The sequence below is a fragment of the Venturia canescens genome, chromosome 3, assembly GCF_019457755.1.
Source record: "Venturia canescens isolate UGA chromosome 3, ASM1945775v1, whole genome shotgun sequence".
Taxonomy (NCBI): domain Eukaryota; kingdom Metazoa; phylum Arthropoda; class Insecta; order Hymenoptera; family Ichneumonidae; genus Venturia; species Venturia canescens.
The window spans coordinates 1,195,769-1,217,395 of NC_057423.1; the positions used below are offsets into that span (position 1 = coordinate 1,195,769).

The 21,627-nt window shown below is 38.6% G+C and overlaps 1 protein-coding gene and 4 non-coding genes across 9 annotated transcripts in view; 4 read left to right on the top strand and 1 right to left on the bottom strand.

Moving 5' to 3' along the window:
- Positions 1–21,627, bottom strand: part of LOC122408170 (uncharacterized) — an 81,430-nt gene that overhangs the window by 7,835 nt on the left and 51,968 nt on the right. For 4 of the 5 annotated variants that reach the window (XM_043414805.1, XM_043414803.1, XM_043414804.1 and 1 more), the window contains 10 exons: positions 17,531–17,703; positions 14,367–14,531; positions 7,264–8,405; positions 6,892–7,072; positions 3,925–4,023; positions 2,165–2,385; positions 1,931–2,069; positions 927–1,714; positions 749–840; positions 61–668 (listed from right to left, as the gene is read on the bottom strand). In XM_043414805.1, coding sequence (XP_043270740.1) covers positions 61–668; positions 749–840; positions 927–1,714; positions 1,931–2,069; positions 2,165–2,385; positions 3,925–4,023; positions 6,892–7,072; positions 7,264–8,405; positions 14,367–14,531; positions 17,531–17,703 — 3,608 coding nt within the window. Of the gene's footprint in view, positions 1–60; positions 669–748; positions 841–926; positions 1,715–1,930; positions 2,070–2,164; positions 2,386–3,924; positions 4,024–6,891; positions 7,073–7,263; positions 8,406–9,256; positions 9,274–14,366; positions 14,532–17,530; positions 17,704–21,627 lie in introns of those variants that run through there. The other variant, XM_043414806.1, reaches the window with a different exon arrangement.
- Positions 4,338–4,409, top strand: TRNAE-UUC (transfer RNA glutamic acid (anticodon UUC)). Its single transcript has one exon. It is a non-coding gene; the product is annotated as a tRNA-Glu (tRNA).
- On the top strand, positions 6,112–6,183 carry TRNAE-UUC (transfer RNA glutamic acid (anticodon UUC)). The gene has a single exon. It is a non-coding gene; the product is annotated as a tRNA-Glu (tRNA).
- Positions 6,470–6,541, top strand: TRNAE-CUC (transfer RNA glutamic acid (anticodon CUC)). Its single transcript has one exon. It is a non-coding gene; the product is annotated as a tRNA-Glu (tRNA).
- On the top strand, positions 6,755–6,826 carry TRNAE-CUC (transfer RNA glutamic acid (anticodon CUC)). Its single transcript has one exon. It is a non-coding gene; the product is annotated as a tRNA-Glu (tRNA).

The window sequence follows — 21,627 nt, forward strand, 5'->3', positions numbered from 1 at the left end:
CTGATGAGAGCGAAGAAATCTGTCTAACGTTACAAATTCAAATAAAAACATGGCACCGACCTTATGGAGATTTTTTTTCGAGCCTGCTACGTCCCAAACTTCATCCGGTACAGGATAATCGTTGCGTTTTTTGTTATGTCCGGTTTTATTGATAGCAGCGTAAAGTTCTTCAGGGTGTTTGACTGCGTTGTTCGTTCTATCAGGGTCATTTGCATCTATTGGTTTAGGTGTCGAATACAAGGCTTCTTTGTCAGAAGGCAAGACGCGATTCGGATAGCTGTAAATTTTCTGCTCTTCCGCAGCTCGCTGTGACTTAAGAACGTCATCAATGTGGCCATTCCTGCTGGCTAACACTCTGTCTGATTCATCTTCCGTATCTCGTGAGGCCCCTTCGGGTTCCAGACGCGCGTTCACCTGAGCATAAAGGGCATCTTCTTCGGGCGTATAACAAACTGGCTCCGCGTCCATATCCTCACTCTTAGGCAAGGGAGTAACCACCTTCTGAGGGTTTTCGTTCTCTTTGTTTTGATATTCCTCGAGTTGCATTGGGTATTTTGAATTTGGCACGGTTTTACCATTATTGACTATCGTTTTCTTTGGTTTGCTGGGATCAGGCACTAATTTCAATGGTGGTGAAGTTGGCTCAACCATCAGAGGTACGCCAAAATCTATACAAAAAAGATGAATCTTATTTTTTTTATCCTCAGTGCATTTAGAAAATTAAAAATACATCGCGAGTCTGAAATACCTTTTGCGAGTCCGTGCAATGAGGTTACTTCGGATCGTAACTTCAGGAAGAATTGGTGATGCAAGGAAGTGAGTTTGAAAGCGTAATAACTCCTTGAACAAAGAGAGCAAAATTAATGATTAAATCGCTGTAGAAAATAGCCTTATGATTTAACGTCATATCATTCGAGCAGGCTCACTTTTTATGATCCATTCTCAGCTTAAATTTGCAGCGTTTACCATTGAAACGAGTATAAACAACCAGAGAATTTTTGCTGTAGCTCAATGTCTGAATATCTCGCCATTGTAGTCTCGCGAGTTCGTTCCTGTCGCGAGGTCGACCACCCCTTTCGAAAAGTTTCAAGCCCTGGGCATGTATGGCCAGCCACACGTTACTCTCAGACTTTTTTGATTTGTTGAGCTTGTTAGAGTTGCTATTGTTGTTAGTTTCAACGAGATTAACAACTGAGGCGCTTGTAGGTACGGCATAAATATCCTCATTAGCATTGGTAGCATTCGTCGAAGCGCGTAATCTTTCTTCATCGGTATAAATGCGACGTTGAATTTTGTCGCACGAATTGATCCGATCGAATTCGATTTTACCATAAACGTGACAATCCGAGGGCGCATCCAGTTGATAAATATTTTCCGTGCACGCGTACATACCACCGTCGGTGGTCGCCGACGGCGGACGATTAGAGTTGCACTTTTTTAATCGTTCCATTATCTTTCCAAGCTCTTTGTTGTCCGCCGTTGCAATGTAATAATGAGACCCATAGTCTGGCAACGCTTGAGCATGAATTATAAACATTTCTTCAGCGTTGTTCGCGTCCAATCCTCGTCGGTCTCGATGTGCTTGGTGCAACCGAGCACGAAGAGCCTCCGGTCCACCCGGCAATTGAGACTTCTGAAGATTTGCATCTGGATTTAGAATCAATGATTCTGGGATGTAATGCTCGAGTAGAAAATAATCACCACGTCCATGTTCCTAAGTTCCAACGCAAAAATTTTATTTATTAATTTATTTTTCCAACAAATTGTGAATGTATGGTCGAAATAGTTGCAATGTGTAGCTGTGCAAATATTTTTAAAGTTAAACACTTTTCGTCTGATCTCTGGATTCTGTAGCAACTTTCCCGGCACAGAACTATTAAACGCCTCATTTATACGTAAGTGCATTACCCTATTAATTTCTGTCACTCACGTTCGCATTGTAGTTTCCAAACTCCGCCTGAAGCGCGAACCCGGTTAAATTAATTAACTGCGCCAAAGGGCAGACTAACTGTTGCTCCAATATACAGCGTCTTATTTGCAAGTAGAGAAGATGTTTCGAAATCCAGCTTCTGAATCCAATAAAAACGGAAAAAGAGCGAATAATTTGTAAAGCTGCGATTGGGCATTGGAAAAAATGTTGGGAATGTCAATCATTTCTTTTTACCTTGTTCCTCGCAGTGACGGTAAGAAAAATCGTAATCTCAGATAGAGCATAAAACTCGTTGGAAGTCCCAGAGTTCCTTTGTTTTTTCCACTGTTTAGCCAACCGGGAGGCGCCACTTTATTCAGCTTCGTCTCTGGTGGTAACATTGCAAAATCGCCAGCGAGTAACGCCGCCAAACCCAGCGTAAAGTTTTCATCAAGACTTTCAGCTTGTACGATGGCCTGCAATGAATAATTACTCGGTGAAATGTCATAATTGTCTAAGACTTTTAAATCCGTAAGGAAATGGACTCGGGGTCGCTCACTCTACAATTTTAGTGTTCTTTTCTTCCATTCTGTTTAGCAAGATAATTCTGTTCAGATAAACTCAGATCAGTCCAATCCTCACAATTATCAAATCGGAAAATATCTTGAGTGTCGTCTCTTTGAAATATGTATTTCCTCATGCAGATATGAAACTTTGATGGTTACGATAATTCGACTGAAATTACCATTTCAATATGAATAAAGGTCGAATAGAAATGATGGCACTTATGAAGTAGATATCTATAAGCTTTTCAAGATTTATCGAGCCACGAAGATCGAGAGAATATTAAAGATCGAGTCAGCTAACTCGACTTATCCTATCGAAAGTTCAATTGCTCATCATCCCATGGTTAACGTTTTCTTGCCCTCACGATATAATGCAGAAAACTTTGAGTGGCATTCAAAAGTTTTTAATGAGAACTCTTTTATCGGATGAAACTTCAAATGGGTCTTGAGACTGAGCGACAGTTTTGTTGGAAAAAAATATTGTACTTAACTAGGGATCAAAAATACAACGTTTTTAAGTTGCAATCATTTCGTTTTGTTTTAACGGAGATGGACTATTTAAATTGAGTTATCGGGGTTCGACCGTCATATTTGTCGAATAATTCTTTCAAAAAGCTATCACGAACACCGCTAATTCTAGTGAACAACTTGAAATTGTCCTAATGGAACTATAAACTGAATATATATATATTTTTTTTACCAATATGAAATGGATTACTATATTCGTGATCTCACAGATAATATAATCAGATTGCAGTTACTCGACGTCTGTGACTAACATATACGAGGTACAGATAAACTGTTGGAATGGTTTCTGGCTGCTTGCCAGCCAAAATTCTCACGGATACACGTCGTGGAATTTGTTGGATTGTAAAGTAGCCTATACGCGCCAACTCCCAACATACGTGTGTGTGTGTGCGTGTTCCAGGTATAATTTTCAAAAGATGTCGAAATTGTATTTTATGTGACTGCTTAGGTGAACTGCAAAAAAAACTACTCATTAAGCATCAATGCATTTTCAAAATGAACAAAAAAAACGGTCAAATTCGATGAAATAATTGTTCTACCTTTTTGATATTATTTTCGCTGTCAGTATTTTTAATCGTACGACACCAATCAATTATTCTGAATATAGGTTGAGTCTCGAAATATGGCATCTTTGATTGACTTCCAATTACCGTTCATTATCTCCCTTGGAAGGGACGTGATTGATTTATTGAGCTCTTGCGTTTCATAATTTAATCGTTGGAACTACTGAAGAAATTCTTATCGTTTGACAAGCTTCAATTGATTTTGTAGAATATTAATAGATTCAAATTTATTGAATATTATTCCAATATTCTAACTATTTTAATGATGGAGAGTTCATATATTTTAGTAAAATTTAACTTTGGAAGAAAATCCGAGAATTAATTAAACGTTCGAAATGAATTATATCTACGATCTTACCTGGAATAACTCGCCGGCAGTGATTTTTTGTGGATCACAGGTCACTTCGATACGTTGTCCAGTCAGCAATATTACGACTATCCGCCCACTGTTGCTCGCCTATAATTATTTTCCATGTGAATTGATAGGTTATCACCAGAAAGATTTTACTATGCTTCAGTTTGACTTTTTTCTCTCAAAAATAAACACTTTTTTAAAAACCATTATAAAATATTTTTATCAAAAGTCCGATTCAAACTCAAACCCACAAAAGTGGACTGTGACCTGAACACGGTAATTAAGGCCACTCGACGGACATCCTGACTCGTTAATTATTTCACTTTTGAGACTTCCTGTCTAGTTATTTAATTTATTGGAAAGAATAAATAATATATAAAATATACCAGATGGTTTTAAACAATATTTCTCAATAATCCGGTATGGTCTAGTGGCTAGGATATCTGGCTTTCACCCAGGAGGCTCGGGTTCGATTCCCGGTACCGGAATTTTTTTTTTTTAATTTGCAGTTACTTGCAACAATTTAAGAATCAAATATTTTTCCGTAGGGTATCGTTCGTATGAACAACTGGATGAAATAATTGAATAAAAACAATTTAATCTCTCTCTCTCTCTCCTGTAATCTCTTGACTCAATCAGTTAAGACTATGGGTACATTCTACTTGGACGCTGACAGCGTTAATAGCGCTATTTTGCGTTCGGCTTGGCATTGTAAATGCTATAAGCGTTTAAATGGGTGCGTTTAGAATTGTGTTCTCAACGCTCCCGACATTTAAGTGGTTGAACGCATCCACAGAGAGAATCGTCTGTTATCTCTGTTATCGTACTACTGCTTGTTTCGCTGTCTTCACTTTTCGATGAATCCAGTGTTATTTCGTCGAGTAATTGAAAAAGAAGAAGATCACTTGTTGGTTCCGCCAATTTGTAATCGGACCAAGTCGAACATGACGTGAACGCAACCAGTGTCACCGCGTTCACTTCAAATCGAACACGTTTTAGCGTTATTAGCGTTATTAACGCTGTCAGCGTCCAAGTAGAATGTACCCTATCCTCGTCACTTCGTTTGTCTGACCAATCATTGATTATTATTGCTGTGTGGTTTATAATGATCTTACGAATGAACTTAATGTCAAATTGGAAATACTTTTAAATACAGTTATCCGTTATATCTTTGGGTTAAGGAGAGATGAACATGTTACGCCGTTTCGGAGGAGATTGAGATGGCTTACTGTTAAGTCTAGAAGATTGTATTTTATCGGCATTATAACATATAAAATTGTTAATGGTGATGCTCCACTATACTTGCGTGAACTATTCATTCCGGCCTCTAACCGTATACGAGCTAACAATAGACGATGTCCTGATGTTTTTCGAATACCTAATGTGCGAACCACTACGTTGCAAAATTCATTTGTTATAAAAGCCATGTATTTTTGGCATCAATTTCCTAACGAACTTCGCTCAGCTTCTTCACTACGTATTTTCAAATCTAGACTGTTCACCTATTTATTTGAGCGTGAAGATCTGAACAATTAGTCTACGCTATAATGTTAATTATTATTAATTATTAGTAAATATGCATTAAAAATCACTTTTATCGCCACATTACTCTTTAGCTGATTTAAATCTTATTTTACCGCACTATATTGTATATTGTATTTATTTATATATTGCTTGGTGTTATTATTGGGTTACTATTTATTATTTTACTATTTTATTTTATTATTATTTTATTTTATTTTTGTCTTACTCTGTTTTTTTTTCTTTCATACTTCTTGTCACTGATAATTTTAAGATTTTTGTAACGATTGCCCCATGGATCTTTTCCAGGGCAAAATAAAATCTCAATCAATCAATCAATCTCTCTCTCTCTCCCTCCTTACTTCGTGTTATGCTGATGGTTACATACGCCTATACTGGCTACGTATAGATAAATGTTGTTAAAGACTGTTTTTTTCTTTACACCCGCTATTAAACTAAAATCAAGCTCAAGTTCTATTCTTTTTTTTCATCGGCATGACGAATCATTCCTTCTCTTATCTTTACTTATCAGTTCAACTATCTTTGGTAAACTCAAAATTCGTAGAAAAATAAGAATTTTATAGGTCGCTTAACAAAATATTTCGCGTTGTACTGGTGTTTGAGAAAATTTGTAAATTGCCAGAAGAATTTTCAAAATCGACCCCACAGTCCGGTATGGTCTAGTGGCTAGGATATCTGGCTTTCACCCAGGAGGCTCGGGTTCGATTCCCGGTACCGGAATTTTTTATTTTTTATTTTTTATTTTTTATCTATTCATCGTCAGTTTACGTATGGCTCATTTTTTCACATAAGATTCGATTATTACAACAATAGGAATAGTATTTTTCAAGGATGAAAAAAAAGCATGTTTAATGGCTTTCAATAACATTCGAATATTGCAAATGACTAAATGTTTCGAAGGTACTATTTAAACAAATGAATATATTTGTGCGTCTAATCGTACTGATCCTTTAGGTTACAGCAGTTTCAAATTCTGTTTTTTTGGATGCATTTAATTTGCAGAAAATCCGGTATGGTCTAGTGGCTAGGATACCTGGCTCTCACCCAGGAGGCTCGGGTTCGATTCCCGGTACCGGAAATTTTTTTATATTCTTCGCTAATTTCTATTGACAGTATGATTTGTGCTGGAATATTTTTTTTTTACTTTGTTTCTACCATCATTAATCTTGCAGAATCCAAATTACACATTGTTTCCACCTTGGGTAGCCTATATTTCTATAACAACCCAAAAGCTATTTTCGGCAGCAGCAGACCATTTCAGTAAGTTTGCCTCAGCCTTAAAATCACGTGATCCGGTATGGTCTAGTGGCTAGGATACCTGGCTCTCACCCAGGAGGCTCGGGTTCGATTCCCGGTATCGGAATATTTCTTTTGGCACTTTCTTCGTCAATTTCGAATAGAAGTATTAATGATAGTTTATAAACATACCTTGACGTCACCAACGCTGAGGATTTTTGGTGGCTGATTAGCTCGTACAACAAATTCGGGACCTACACATTGATTCTTGTTGAAACTTCGTGTTGGTCCACCGATGGTTCTATATAAACGAGAGGGAGCTCTTTGAACTGGTTTTCCTCGTCGTGCTCTCGGACCGTTTTTTATTGCCAATCTGAAAGAAATTCAGTGTAAATGAGAATTTAGGAGCAATGCGAAATGAATATGACAGGGGAGGAAAGATATTACGGTATAAAGAATGATCGGGGACGTGAAATTGCATTAAATACGATTATAAAATACAAAAATTCCGCCTGTATGATTCTTAAAACATCGTCAGAAAAATCTATTTTCGATATTCCTCACCTCGGTGGTTTGGCTGGAGCTTCCCCCAGATTATTATTGGGTTGCGGCAATGAAGGTGCGGGCCTCTTAAGAGTAGCCATGAGTCTAGGTGGTTTCGGAGGCACCGGACCATGTACACTCGAAACTTTTATGGAAGACACTAGATTATTTTTCGAACTATTTATTTGATCAGGATCTATTATGTCACCGACGAAAACGCGTAGTTTTGATGGAGCGATAGCACAATTACTTTGTGAATAAGAATTTCGTGATGCAGCGATGGATTCTTGATAGTTTCTCGTTGGAAGCTGAGGATTCGAATATTGTCGATGAAGCAGATCATTGGTTCGTCCATTCCTAAGGATATTGGTTGTGCCCGGTTGTGCCTTGTCACTGTTGGAGGCTCTAGCAAGATGGGCGATGTTGGGTTGAGACGATCCGCCGTTTTTAATGGTTCTAGGTCTACCCGTGATGGTTTGACCATAAAAATCTTCTCTCCCCATGTTGGACTTAACCATAAGTCCATTGACCCGGACATCCTGAGAGCTTAGGAACGGCTTCACAGGTAGGGCGTAAATTGGATCACTGTATACGTTATTGCTTCCAGAGTTTTGAGTTGCACTTTCACTATTGGAGAGCATTATTAGGTTGTGAGTACTTCTCGCGTGTGCAGTAAGTCCTTGTTGAACGCGTTCCGAGTATTCTGGCTGGGAATTAGTTCGCGCATGATAAATTGCTGGAAGCTTCGTGTTGCTAGTCTGTATGTCTATCTGAGATTGGAACTGCGGCTTTGAGCTGCTCAAAGTTGGTTCATGCCCTGATAAGCTGAGCAAATTTGGATGAGAACGCGAGTTACGTGACTGGGCCTTGAAGAGGGCACCCTTGACCTGATGCTTCGAAAAATGACCTGTTCCCTGAGGCTGCTGAATCTGCTGCCGTTGCTGTTTAGGATGTTGAGGGTTTTGCTGATGAGATTGTGCTTGATGTTGATTCTGGCGTTGATGAGGACGTTGAATGCCTCCTGGCATTGGTCGTAAAGCTGGAAAGGCAGCTCGTTTTCTTGTCATATACTGTCCTGATCGCGTTACTTCTCTGTACATATCCATCACAATGTGGGTGAAAGGTTTTGACTGCAAACGCGTGCGACAGTACTCAGATATCACCTGTCAAGGAAAAATAAAAAAATTCACTTCATTTTATAGAATCTTGAGAGAAATCCTTATCAACGTCGATTCAAAAGACTAGTAAATTGTATTTTTTTAATTTTGAAATTATAAAATTTCAATATTTTACGACTTTCTAACACGTCATCATTTATATCTATCGTCACTGAAATACGATTTATTTGTACCGAAGATCATCTACATAATACAGTTCACTGTAGTATTACTATTTTATAATGATTGCCCGATGTTCATTTTCAATTGAGAAAAGTCCTACATTCTGGTATATTTTTTTATCAAACAAATCTAACTACCAACACTACTAAATCTTCAACTTGATCGATTGCTGTCACGTTGATGGTTTGTCAGATCATTAGTCCAGATTTATCCAGACTTCAAAAATATCCCAAAAAAAACATATCAGCGAAAAAGATCACCAACATACATGGAAATGCACGTGCGTAGTAAAAAAAAAAACCTGCGTCGAAAACAGTTCGAACATTTTTTCAGAACGCCCCTAATGACCGCAGGTTTTTTGATTCGTTGAACGTTCATTCGTATGAGTGCGAAACAAATAATAAAACGTAATAATATGATCACAATTTTTATGCAACGTAGAGAAGTATTTTGCGAACGAAGAAAATATCTCACATTCTAATGAAACAATCAATAAAGGACTGTTAATTAATTCATGGAACCTTGGAAATAAAAATCTTTTTAGGAATTAATTCTGGAATTTATCTAAGTTCGGAATTCTAATGGAAACATTAAAAGTCGAGAAATGACCAAAACATTACAGTCGATTGAGTTTTGATGAAGAAATTGGTCGACATTACTGAAAACCAACGTACTGGTTAATAAAATTATGTGGCTCGTTGGGTACCGCGTTTATCGATGCTCAGTAGCAGCGAGTGTCAAGTTGGCTGGAGAGCAAAACAAGCACGTCTGCTTCATGTCCAATGAACCACAAACTCCTTGCTCTGCGTTTAATCCCATCAAACATCGATTTGGCATCGTAGCTCAATGTCACAATTCTCTTTCCATTTATTTAAGAAGACGTTTGTCAGAAAAACTAAGTAAGAATTCGAGTCATTATGAAATCAATATTTTCTTTAAATAGACAAACTGGTAGCCACGAAGTTTCCCCTTTATCCTCTCTCTCAGAAAATATGATCCCTACAAACGTTTTGTGCTCATTCTCATCTACAGAAACTCATATTGCACTCTAATAAATTTTCGATAGAAGACATGAAGTTCGGCTTCCAACAGTTGGTACTCCCTCAAAAAGCTAGGAACCTCGATAGTAAGAAATGTTTAACAACTGAGAAATTCCATCCACAGCAAATTGAGAGTAACATGCACGTAGGAGAGTTGGCTTGGAGCAACCAATGTGCATCGATCGTTTGTTCCTCGAGAGCCGAATGTATGCGTCTTCAGACAACTTCTGGAGCTCCACGAATATTTCATGAATGAAGCTGAAGGTTTCAGTTAATGGAAAGTAGTCACAAATTGGAATAGTATTCTTTTCGGAATTTCAGCGATTAACTTACGAGCTTTGTATGTATAACGGGTTCGACATTCCAGTGAATGAAAATAACATGGTGGAGTTCAATAGAATATAAAAAACAACATGGTAAAGTGTATGAAAAAGATATAGCGATTCAAAGAGGAATGACAATGTATCTGAGTAAATAATTGCTGTCTAGACCTAGGAAGAAGATCTAAGAGATATCCACAGGGAAATTCGTACATTAATGGAATGAATATTGCATGGAGGAATACGATGTGACTCGTGTGTTATCCCTTGCATGCTAATATTGACACCATGCGTGCGAAGCCTCCCTATGAAATGGCGTCACCGTCGATGTGTTAATGTGTGTTGTGTGTGTGTGTGTATGTCTGTCAGTGACGACGCTGACTTACGAGAGAGACCAACAAATGGATTGTTTGTGCTGATTCTCTGGACGTTATGCAGTATGAACCATCATTCTCCACTCGCCAACAAACTGAGATCGTGCCTAGAAAGTGCAATAATCCAACGTGCTACTGATTCCCATCATATTTATTTCCAATCTCACATATTGGTGACAAACATACTTTCCATTGTTATTCACGAGACATCTGCATTGATGAAATTTTTGCCAATTAGGTTATCACGAAAACATTAGTGACTTACCGGTCCATTAATTTTCCATAAAAGCGTTATTTCATGAGGTACACTTCTAATCGGTGTGACAATTGAAATCTTTTTGTATACGCAGCCCTTTTGGCTTAACCGTTTGCCCACAATTTCAGGAATTTCGTAACGTAAAGCAATTAAAATGATCAGTTCTGTGAATGTTAAGGATGTTCTCCGGGGATTTAGCGTAGGTGTCAAAAGTAATAGAAACGACACGGTTAAATATTTTATAAAAAAAAGAAATATTCATTTTGTTCATGCCTATACAAAAGAATGCCGAAGGAAAAAACCGAGAAGTTTCCGACAGTAAAAGATTCGAACGAGCCGGTATTTATTGAACACCTGTTCCACAATAACAAAATGGACGACAAAGCGTGTTCGAATCTGATCAGATGTTATCTTGAAAGCTATGGTTGAGTATTCCTGGAAATATTAATTACGCGTATTTAGCACAGAAGCCCGTAAGTGCGTAATGAAAATGATAATGATACTCGAAAAATAGGGTAGAGGTTTACGCTCTTCAATACCTGATCAAGGACTGAGAAAATCAACATGGCTGATCGATGAAGAGGCGCTTTGCGCCTGCGCAAAGCGACACTACGATCGCGCGAGGAAATCGTGTCCCAGGAGGTGGCGACGCCCGCGGGAGAGCACGAAGCTCCACCTGAGCATTGGTCCTGCTGAGCGGGAGCGAGAAATATTCTATATACGAATTTCAACATTATACTTTTTCACATTGATCGATGATATTCAAAGAGTTTTATTATATCCAAGCGCAAAGAATTCAAATTGGCATCTGGAAAATATGCACATGGCATTACTTTCATTCGGGAGATCGACATACGCGTCAAGCCCCAGGAGGGCGTCAAAAGCTTTTACCGACGTAAATGGACGGATTGAATTATGGTAAAGGAGCATCTTATACGTGGTCGGAGGTACGAGTACTCAAATGATTTTAAGTATTGATGAACGCGTCACTGCGACACCATCTTTAAAGTAAATTCATCAAAGCAAAACCTCCATTCACGACGCCATCATATGCATCAAAGATCCTCTCCTCTCCTGTCACTACAACTTTCAACGGCATTGACAAGAACTGTCATAGCGGCCATAATGCTTATTCTCAACGCGTCCTCTTTCGAGGACACCACAACGCCATTGTGCGGTATTCTTCATTGTCTACCGTAAAACGTGCTTGAATAGAAGAGCGTCATATACGAAGTCGTATATTTACTGCAAACCACGTGACATACGAAAATAAAAATGATTTGTTGTTGGAAAACGTTCGAAAAGAGAAAAAGAAGCCATCTCCCATTTCAGGATGTAATGCTAAGAAATGCAATTTGAAGGAACCATTAAAAACATAATCGTACTGAAAATACCCAATTAGAATGCAGCACTCTTATGATCCCCATGAGCATTTTCTTAACTGCTTCGAGTTTACGTTGAAACTTTAATTCCGAGATAGTACAAAGATCAAACGAGCCAGAACTTCCGTAGATTTTTGTTGTACTCCATTGAAACTTTGCTATCGTACACTCTTTCCAAAACATAATAGAAATTTCGCTAAAATCATATCTCAAAACACTTTTCTTATTTGTTGAAAATACATACTGTGTTTTTACGAACCCGACGAGTCACACGGAGAGAATTAAATTTGAAAAATTACCGTCAGTAACGATAGTGCGATGACGATTCATGATATTATTATGAGAGAAAAATTGAACTTTCCTATAAGTTAAATAATATTTATTGTTTCTAGTAGGAACTTTTAACGGAGTATTTAGTAAATGTTGACGTCTTATCTGCAACATTTACTGTCATAAAACTGAAAATTCCGCAAAATCTTTAAAATTGTACAGTGCGTTACAGGAATGAATATTTTTCGTTAACTTGTCCCTGCAGTCAAACATATCACGGCAAATTTTACAGTGAATTTCACGCTAAATATTACGGTTTAATTCTCTCCGCGCACCAACTATTTTTATTGGCCAAGAACAAAATCCCCATTTAAACAGCTTTTTATAACAAACAAGCAAAAATACTCTTATTGTGAAAGAGTGCTTTCAGGGCCTTACAAATTCCAATAACACAATCAGCCTGGTATATCATTGGAACCATGGGAATTGGTTTATTATTCACCCTGGCGCACCCTATTCCTCGATGTATATATGATATACCCTTCTGGCATCCTCCTCGTAAGAGGTAGTAGCCAAGACACCTTGTCGCTCACATTGGAGCTCGACCCGAGCAATTGTAGTCAGATGCAGCAGTAGCTACGGAGGCGGTGCTCCAACACATTCAGGGATGTTAAATCATCGCTCCTGTACGCCCACGCTTCCGGCTATTCTCTCAATATATATACGCATATCTACATGTATGAATACAGGTGTGTTTATACATGTATATATGAATCCGTTGGCAGTAAAGCTAATTAATTCGAAGCTACCTCTGCCTCCCTATAGCTATAGCATTAAATACATGGGAGGTCTTCTCTATCGCAGCGATTAGCGTAGTTTAACAACTATCAAAAGTATTTTGTATAATAGTTGATCAAGCTATATTAACGCTCATGTATGTTTCAATAAGTAAAAATATTGCTAGCTTTTCATAAGCGCATTCCAAAGTTATCGAATGGTACAGGCTTACAATGTTACCATGCTAAACCATGCTAAAAACATAAACAATTTCAAATTTTTCTTCTGTACAGTTATCGAGTAATTGATCACTAAAGTTCACGTGTATAAGCATAGCGTTTCCATATATATATAGATATACATTCCGGGCATAAGAAATCTGCTTTAATGCGTAATTACTCGATAACTAAGCAGAAGAAAATTTTGAAAAAAATTGTGTTTTCGCACTTGATGTTGAAGAAAATTATCGCCAAATTTGATAAATTTCTAATTATTTAGACTTTTGTACATACCGTACATCGTTAATGGATCAACGCATGTGAATCTTCAGAACTATTTTCACTTGGCTGCCGCGGGCCTTTTGAATGTAAAATCAACCGTAATTCATCATGATCTCTGATAATTCTCTTGAATTAACGATCATAATGAGAAATCTCCCGAATTAAATTCATTTACCGAGTTTAAAAAAATCTTTAACCAACATATATATTTGAAGCTCATTTTCCACATTCGTAAAAAAAAAAAACAAAAAACGATTACAAGGGTAAGATAGAAAGAATATTGTTACCAAGGGCATATTCTAAATTTCATAAATCTATCCATTTCGACGTGTGTCTCTATATTTCAACCAACGAATTTAACGCTTCCTCGGATTTTGCGTTTCTATCGTAATATCTGTGATCATCCAACACGGAACAAATTTGAACGGTGTGTCAGCAATCGAGACTGAGCATTTCATGAGACTGCACATGTTTCAATATTCGGTAATCCTCGAATACGTACAACGCTTTTATACCTCTTTTTTAGTAAGCTAGCAAAACAATGCAACTGTCACGAAGTTTTGATTAATTATACTCATATGCATTTCATAATTATCCATCACCTTCTTCATTTGTATCCATTTGAAACTCCTCCATTGTGTGTTTGTATTGTTCGCATAAATTTAATTTTTTTCAATGAACTATCTAATTGAATGAGTGCTTAATTATTTTCATTATCAGTGTTTTGATGAAATCGTGATATGAGAATCGTAATTTGTCATTCATTACAGTGCATATTTATATAGCCCATGCCACCACCACACCGCAGAGTGAAAGAAAACTGACTAATTTTTTTAAGTATTTTCAACACACTTGAAGAACTTACATCCAAGAGATTCATTAAAGACGCCCGTCTATGAGGATCGGGCTCTGTCATCGCTGAGAGAACGGACTGAAGAGCAGAGGATGGCGACACCGATACGGATCCTGTAAGAGCTGCTATTCTTGGTGTCGTATCAAGCAATGCCCGGCCGAGGGAATACATCCACATCTAAAAATAACCATATCCATTTTATCAATTCATTTTCATTTTGTTCTTCAGACATAGTTTTTTTTATAGTAGAAAATATCAAAATTACGCGAATGTGTAATTGGTGATTCTGTTTCATTTCAATGGAATGCAAATTCATCAATAATGCAAATGCATCCACATGAAAATGTCAATATAACACATACTCTGTGGTACATGAACATGAATTATAATTAATGTATACCGATAAACGCACTTAATTGATCAGAATGGCGAAACGGTAATTGGTGGTTTTGGATAAGCGAACAATATTGTTTGTCGATAACGTATACTGGGAAAATCTCATGAGCCGCCATACGGGAGACCGCCGGTGGGATGAAATACGAGTACAGCACCTTTAAGCGGAGTTTGGAACGGCGCTAATTAGAAGCGATTTGGAAAGAATTCGATAATGACGAGACGACGCGACCACCACCTATTTTATCGGCACCGAAACGTCTAGCACATTTCCCAAGGGACGTTCAACGGAAATGGCCTCGAGTCGAGAGAGGACGTTTTGTGGTAATCCGGGCTTTGTCTGTATTGGGTGGGTGCAAAAAATTCTCAGCTCGCAGTCGGGACTCGAATGAGAAAGAAAAGAGAAGAAGAAGTAGGCACGGTCAAAAGGAAAACAGGAAAAAATCGAAGAACATCGAGAAATAGTGGAGCTCGCCGAAAAAAATGAGGACCATTCAAGCTCCGTCGCCGCCTGGGGACCGAATAAATCGATAGTTCAACGACCTTTGATAGTCGGCTGGCTGAACACAGTGTTATCTCACTTTAAAATTCACTTGAAACACGCTCGCACGTTTGACGAATGGATTTCCAGGGGCATCACTGCTGAGCTTCATTTTTCCCATTTTTATATTCAGAATAATTGATGCGAAATTTTTTATGCATGAAAATAGCGACGAGAAAGTTGTTGCTAGAAAAAAAACTATAAATGTTGTAGAAACTATGGGAATAATACATTTCGGGAAGCTCGATGTTCTTTTTATTACCATTGTTATACGTGTTTCAATATCTATATTTCAATGGGGATTGTCTGCTGCTTTATAATGTTGCCAGCTGAACTTTCGCACTTTCCAAGTACTTTGCGAGTAAGAGCTTTGCCCTCTCGCCCCAACTTTAAAGCACTGTGCAAGCAAACACTTGACCCGAACAATGCCCGAGGTACTGGCTTCTTATCTGTACAGTTATAGACATCCGAACTCTTCAAAAGACCAAATACACGCATTGCGTACTGACGCGCCTTCGCAAAAGCTCAACTCATCTTTCTCGTGTAGTTTTATAAAACATTCATGCTTTCCAAGTGAAAAACTTTTTAAGAATGACTTCCGTTCTATTTTTTTTTAAGAATTCTTTCCATTAACTATTCGACCATACATCAATATACCGAAATAATAATATTTCCCTGGTTTTTTAGACGAGCAAGTGCTGTGGTCGATTCCACCACGACGTCAATGATGAGTAATTTTTGCTAAAATTACCAAGAAAATAAAAAGACTTATTGAGGCTATTGTTGCTCCGAAACTAATCGAGAAATTATTTTCCCAAGCGAAAGAACAACAGGAAAAATGAACCACTGCGAAATTACGAGGAGATTATTCATCGGAAACGGGAGGAAAAAATAAGGCAGTGTGGGGTAATTTCATGAAACATTAAACCGTTGCTCAATGGGAAAGTAGACTATAAGAATTCCAGGTCTTGTTCACAAGTAATCGCAAAAAAGCGCTATTCTTACTCCAGGTTTATAAAAAACGTGAGCGCATGGTGCGAGGGGTTCAGCTACGTAAACGCAACGGATTTAACGCGGCTGCAGAGTATTGTGCAGAGAGAAAAAGGAATGGGACCAACGGACGTTGGAGGACAGGTTACACAGCTACTGTAAACTATGCTATCTGAACTGCTACACCAGTGTTAGTAATATTTGTACAAAGACCATTGTCTGCCATTCCTCATTCTCGCGCACAGCGAGTCGTCGGCAGATGAACTCGGAAAAGCTCCAGCATCCGTGGCGCCCCCTCTAGCTACGCAAAGTTTCGTTTACGATACTCTTGTTCGCGTGCTTTCCGCGATGATGCAGATGTATTTTACTTCCCTTGTGTAGTCACTTATCCCAGAAAACCCTGTGTTCAATATAGGCCGTCCGGAAATTGGTACTCGAACGACGAGAAAAGTTACATCGTAAGAGGAAAATAGCTCTCAATCATTTATCCTACAATTGAACGTTGTAAATAGATTACATAATCCGTGACAACCAATACAATGGTGAGCACCTCATTTAGAAATTTTATGAGTCGCCATGGCCATCTTTTCTGGAGAAATTCACGATTTCTGCTCGAACATCATTCTTATCACACAGTGTATAATATCAACATAATTTAACCACACTTTGGTGAGAACACAGAAAGAAGATTTATCGTCTCGGGTATTCTGTCTTGAAGCGAGAACATAAGAATACAAATCACCCGGAATAACGATCATTCCAAAAATAAAAGAAACACTTTTCTAAAATAAAAGCTCGATTTTATGAAACCATAAATAATTTAACTTATCCTCGAATGACAGAAGAAGAACGAGACACATTTTTCCGCAACTCAATTGAGCAGGGAATTGAAAATGGAGCGTTTTGTAATATTCCCATCGTTCGTGAGATGGAATTATGAATTTTCAATAATCCTCGATGCTCTGGATTCAGTTGATCCGCGTGTGCCATGTGGCACCGAATGATAAATTGCATATCACTACGACGTTGAGGTTATTAATCAGCAAGAAAATTAGTGCAGCTGTTCCAGTTGATACATCAAAAATATATACGTATACATTGAAAGGTTTGTGAAGATTATTTCGAGGCAAATTTTCAAAATGAGTCTCACCCTTTACCGTACTAAATAAACTCGTATTCCATTACAAATATATTATTTCATTATAAATACGTCGATTCATTCTGTGGATAGAGAAGAAAAAATGAAACAAACCTTCTCCGAATCCGTGTCCGAGTACACGCGGCCCGGACGATATTCCGGTGGTAAATATGCTCTAGCAGCTTCCGGTGATGCTAACCGAAGTATAACTCTACCGCGTGGTGTCAATTCCAGGGTGTGGGGAGTCACCACCGGACCCACCCCGGAGCCACCCACCACTCCGCCATCTGCAACAAATGGAACGTCAAGTTTTAATTACGAAATATCACTCATAGAAACACTCGATGCTCTTCCCTCGTTATTTAACTCGTTCAACGACACTAAAAATCCGCAAGAGACATTTCGCGTTGTATTAAACCGCTTAAAACTTTATCCGTCTCTGGAATATTTTTATGACTGCAATTGGACCGAATTTAATAGTCGGTTCAAATACTCGAATGATTTTATAAAAAGAAATTATGATCGTTCATAACTCACAAAGTTTAGTCCAGAACGTTTTTTTCAGAACTGAGATAAATAAGCTGCGAGCTTCGTTCCTCGCGTAATGATGAATATATAAGTGTAGTAAGAAAAAATCGGTGGGAGAGAAGAAATTAGCCAGCGGTGCATATAATTGTGGTTAACAAGATGGTAATTTGTGGGAAATCCCCAACATCCGAGGCTCCTTTTACAACGCACCTGTGACCCACTTTTTGATGCTTTCGAAGTTCTTTGCTGGCTATGATATACGTACAAGTCGTTTGAATTCGCGCAAGATAGTTATAGCGATTGTGGAGGACTAGCGTGTACGAATGACAGAAGTGTACGTAGAACGACATTTCGGCAGGGTGTCAACTCTACATCGGGCAACTCGACATCGTGTCATCTCTCCAGTGCATTTTTTCATCATTGGAACTCTCCAAATGTAGCAACTCTTGTTAGCCCAAAAGTTTTAAGCCCAAACAAACCCAATAAACCCGAACCGAAAAAAGTTCCAACAAGTCCAATCAAACACCATGGTGGCAATGGACAGTGGCAAAAATTAAAAATCTACTAGAATCAATCTGTAGATCGAAGTATAGTGGAGCCTTCGAAATGTGAATAGCCTTTAATCTTCTACCTGAGGCTATTCTTTGGAAAAAAAAAACATTTTTTTACATACCCTAAATAAATATATACCAAGAATAATGAGATGGATTTTTTTTTCAGATCGTTTCAAGAAGCTAATAAATTAAGAAGTTAGAATGCTTATCGCTACATAATGAAGAATTATTATTTCAAAAGACTATACAGAGATCTATTGTATAATTGTTATCAATATTTGCTCAATGATTCGATTAGAAATTTGTCGATAAACTTGAGAGCTGACGAACCGGGTACATGTAGAACGTTTCAAAGATTTCCGTCGAGTAACAACGGTCCTGTGCGAAAAGTACAGTCAACGAAAAATACGAGCACATATAACAGTCAAAGAAATGTCGAGTTGCGACAATCAGGACTCAACCCATAATGGAGGGCTGGCACGGTTGTATACTTGCTACACTTGGACAGTTTCAACGATGGAAAGATTGACTGGATAGATGACACAATGTGGAGTTGCCCGATGTAGAATTGACACCCTACCGAGATTTCGATGAACTCTGAAATCTCGCTGAAATTCAGTGGAGAATTTTCTGCGATCCTAAGAATTAGACACTATAAAATTGACGATCTCTTTAGGCACGACGTTATAATTTGACTATATTTATTTGACGGGAATGCGCCGTTTCGCCGAAGCATTAACTCGGACAGCCCCGTGTTTTGTTCCCTTTCTAGCTATTAATTGGAAGAAGCTCAACCAGCAGCCGAGAGACTAAAAACTCGAGGATAAATCATTCACGAAATTTCTCTCCACTGGCATAAACTCACAGCTGTCGTGGACTGTAACCGGCTCCTAAATCCTAGATAATTCGCCATTCCAGCGTTAATCCTGTGCGTGTCACGAGCATTAACAGTGTTACGAGCACTAAAAAGTGCCCTAACCCAAGGAGACAGCGAGCCACATTTATAGGAAGGTGGGTTACAAAGAGTGCTTGCCGGAAGGGTGAGGTACGCGGTAAAATTCCGAGCACGAAACTCCACCTCGCTGGATACCCTGAAGCTAAACGAGAGAAAGAGAGAGAGAGCGAGACTGTAATACTCTCTACGGACACGAGGAAAAGTGGCCCAATTTTGGCATTCTCGGTGCGCCTAGACTTTTTCCAACTCCCTCTGGTCATACGACCATGGCCATCACTCGAGAAATGCGAATATTTCAGTCAGCTAGCGAGTCCCCGCTCTTATCCTTTGCCTCTCGCCGTACCATTATTCCCAGCTCGACGAAAAATTTAATCAAGTCGCAAGTGGTGGTATAATAGAAAAAGTCAAAAAAACATATATTTCACAGCACCGGAAGCAAACCACATTTTTCCCAGTAAACGAAACATATTTTTGATTAACGATCTCAACGAAATCGAATGGTATAGCGCTCTCGCAAAAGGTTCTATCAAAGAAATTTGTTTTCTACCATTATTGCTTTCAAGTCGAGCGATATACGCTCTGAAAAGCTATACTTTTATTCTCCGAAGGGATAAGTAAAAAAGAAAAAACAACTAAAAGGTAGAAATGTCCGTGGCTGGAGGTTCCGCAAGATACAATGCATCCGACGTGTCAGGAGTCGTCCATCAAAGCCTTCGATGTTGTTTTTTTCCTTCTTCTTTCTCTCACCCCACAAAGTAAAGCCACACGAGTATCGCGCGGTTTGCGAAACATACTGGCCGTCAAGAATTTATGTACCTCCGGCGAGAAGACTGGACCGAAGCAATAGTGGTCAGGCTGGGTGAATAGACAGCCAGTAGTCCAAGCGTTAACGTTACCGACAATCAACAAAAGCACCAGGAGTTCCGTACGCTCGGGGAACATCGAAGAGCCAGCCTGTACTCTTGGCCTTCCTACACTCTTGGACACTCTTGCCCCCCGTTTGTTTGCTCGTACGTTGCAACCTTCAACGTAGAGCGAACTCTGCAGAAAATAGAGAACACGAACACAACGCGAGAGCACTCTTGTACTCGGAGTGACTGCGCGAGAAGCGAGAGAAACTAATTACACGCTGATCTGGTGACGAGCGATGCCCTTTTCCAGGAGAACGCTTTAGAACACTTCGTTCGTCTACCGGATCTTCCACGAATCCTGTCTAATTTTCTCTTTACAACTGATTCGACCGCTTTGAGCATCAAAGTTTTATAAATTTATAATAAATTCAGAGAAAACGAATGATTATTGATTCAAAAAAAGACTAACATCAATTTATAGCAGAGATTAAGGGTGTTCAACCTTCGTTTGAAACAGCCTTACGGGAGTTTTTTGGAAACGTTGTAGTCACTTGACGCATCAAAGTCCATGGGGATTTGGTTTCATTATTTTTCGCTTCGAAGAACGACACCCAGTTCCGATTGTACATTAGCAAGACTATGACGTAAACGTTTGAGCCCATAGATGTGAAAATTGATAGGTATTATAGTCATTGAGTACATTGTTTACATGTGTCATTCGAGTGAGTGAGCTCGGATTTTTCATCCGATCACCTCGCCCCATCGGTTCTTTTACTCCCCCCGATCTCATATATATTTCAAATGCTCATCATTCGCCCTTTTTCAAAAGCTCTCATCGGTCCACACGAACCTTTTGTATAAAGCTTTGCGTATCACTAATTCTCGTATCTGTGCCACATCTATTTTCAAAAAAATTCCCTAAATATTCACCAGGGAGAAGTGACATTCGTGTGAAAATGGAGAGACACGATACAAAGAAAATTTTTTTTTTTAATGTCTGAGGAACAAAGTTTACTTTAAAAATATTATATTTCACCATAAACGATGACGAAGGGCTTGTTTGAGTGAGACAAATGCGTTGTTAGAGAAGATATACATCAAAAAAGAGTAATTACGAGGCGACGAACGAACGGTTGAGACTAGAGAATACTAAATAAAGACTGAAATGCATATTATTCCTATATGTATGTGTGAGGTCAGTAAAGCGTCGCACGTACGAAAAGGCGCTGAGTCCGCGATTAAATTCTTGTACCGGAAAAAAGGTTAGGTCGTAAGTATTCATTAGTTTGCGGGTGTTAAAAAGTGAGAAAAGCGTCAGAGTTC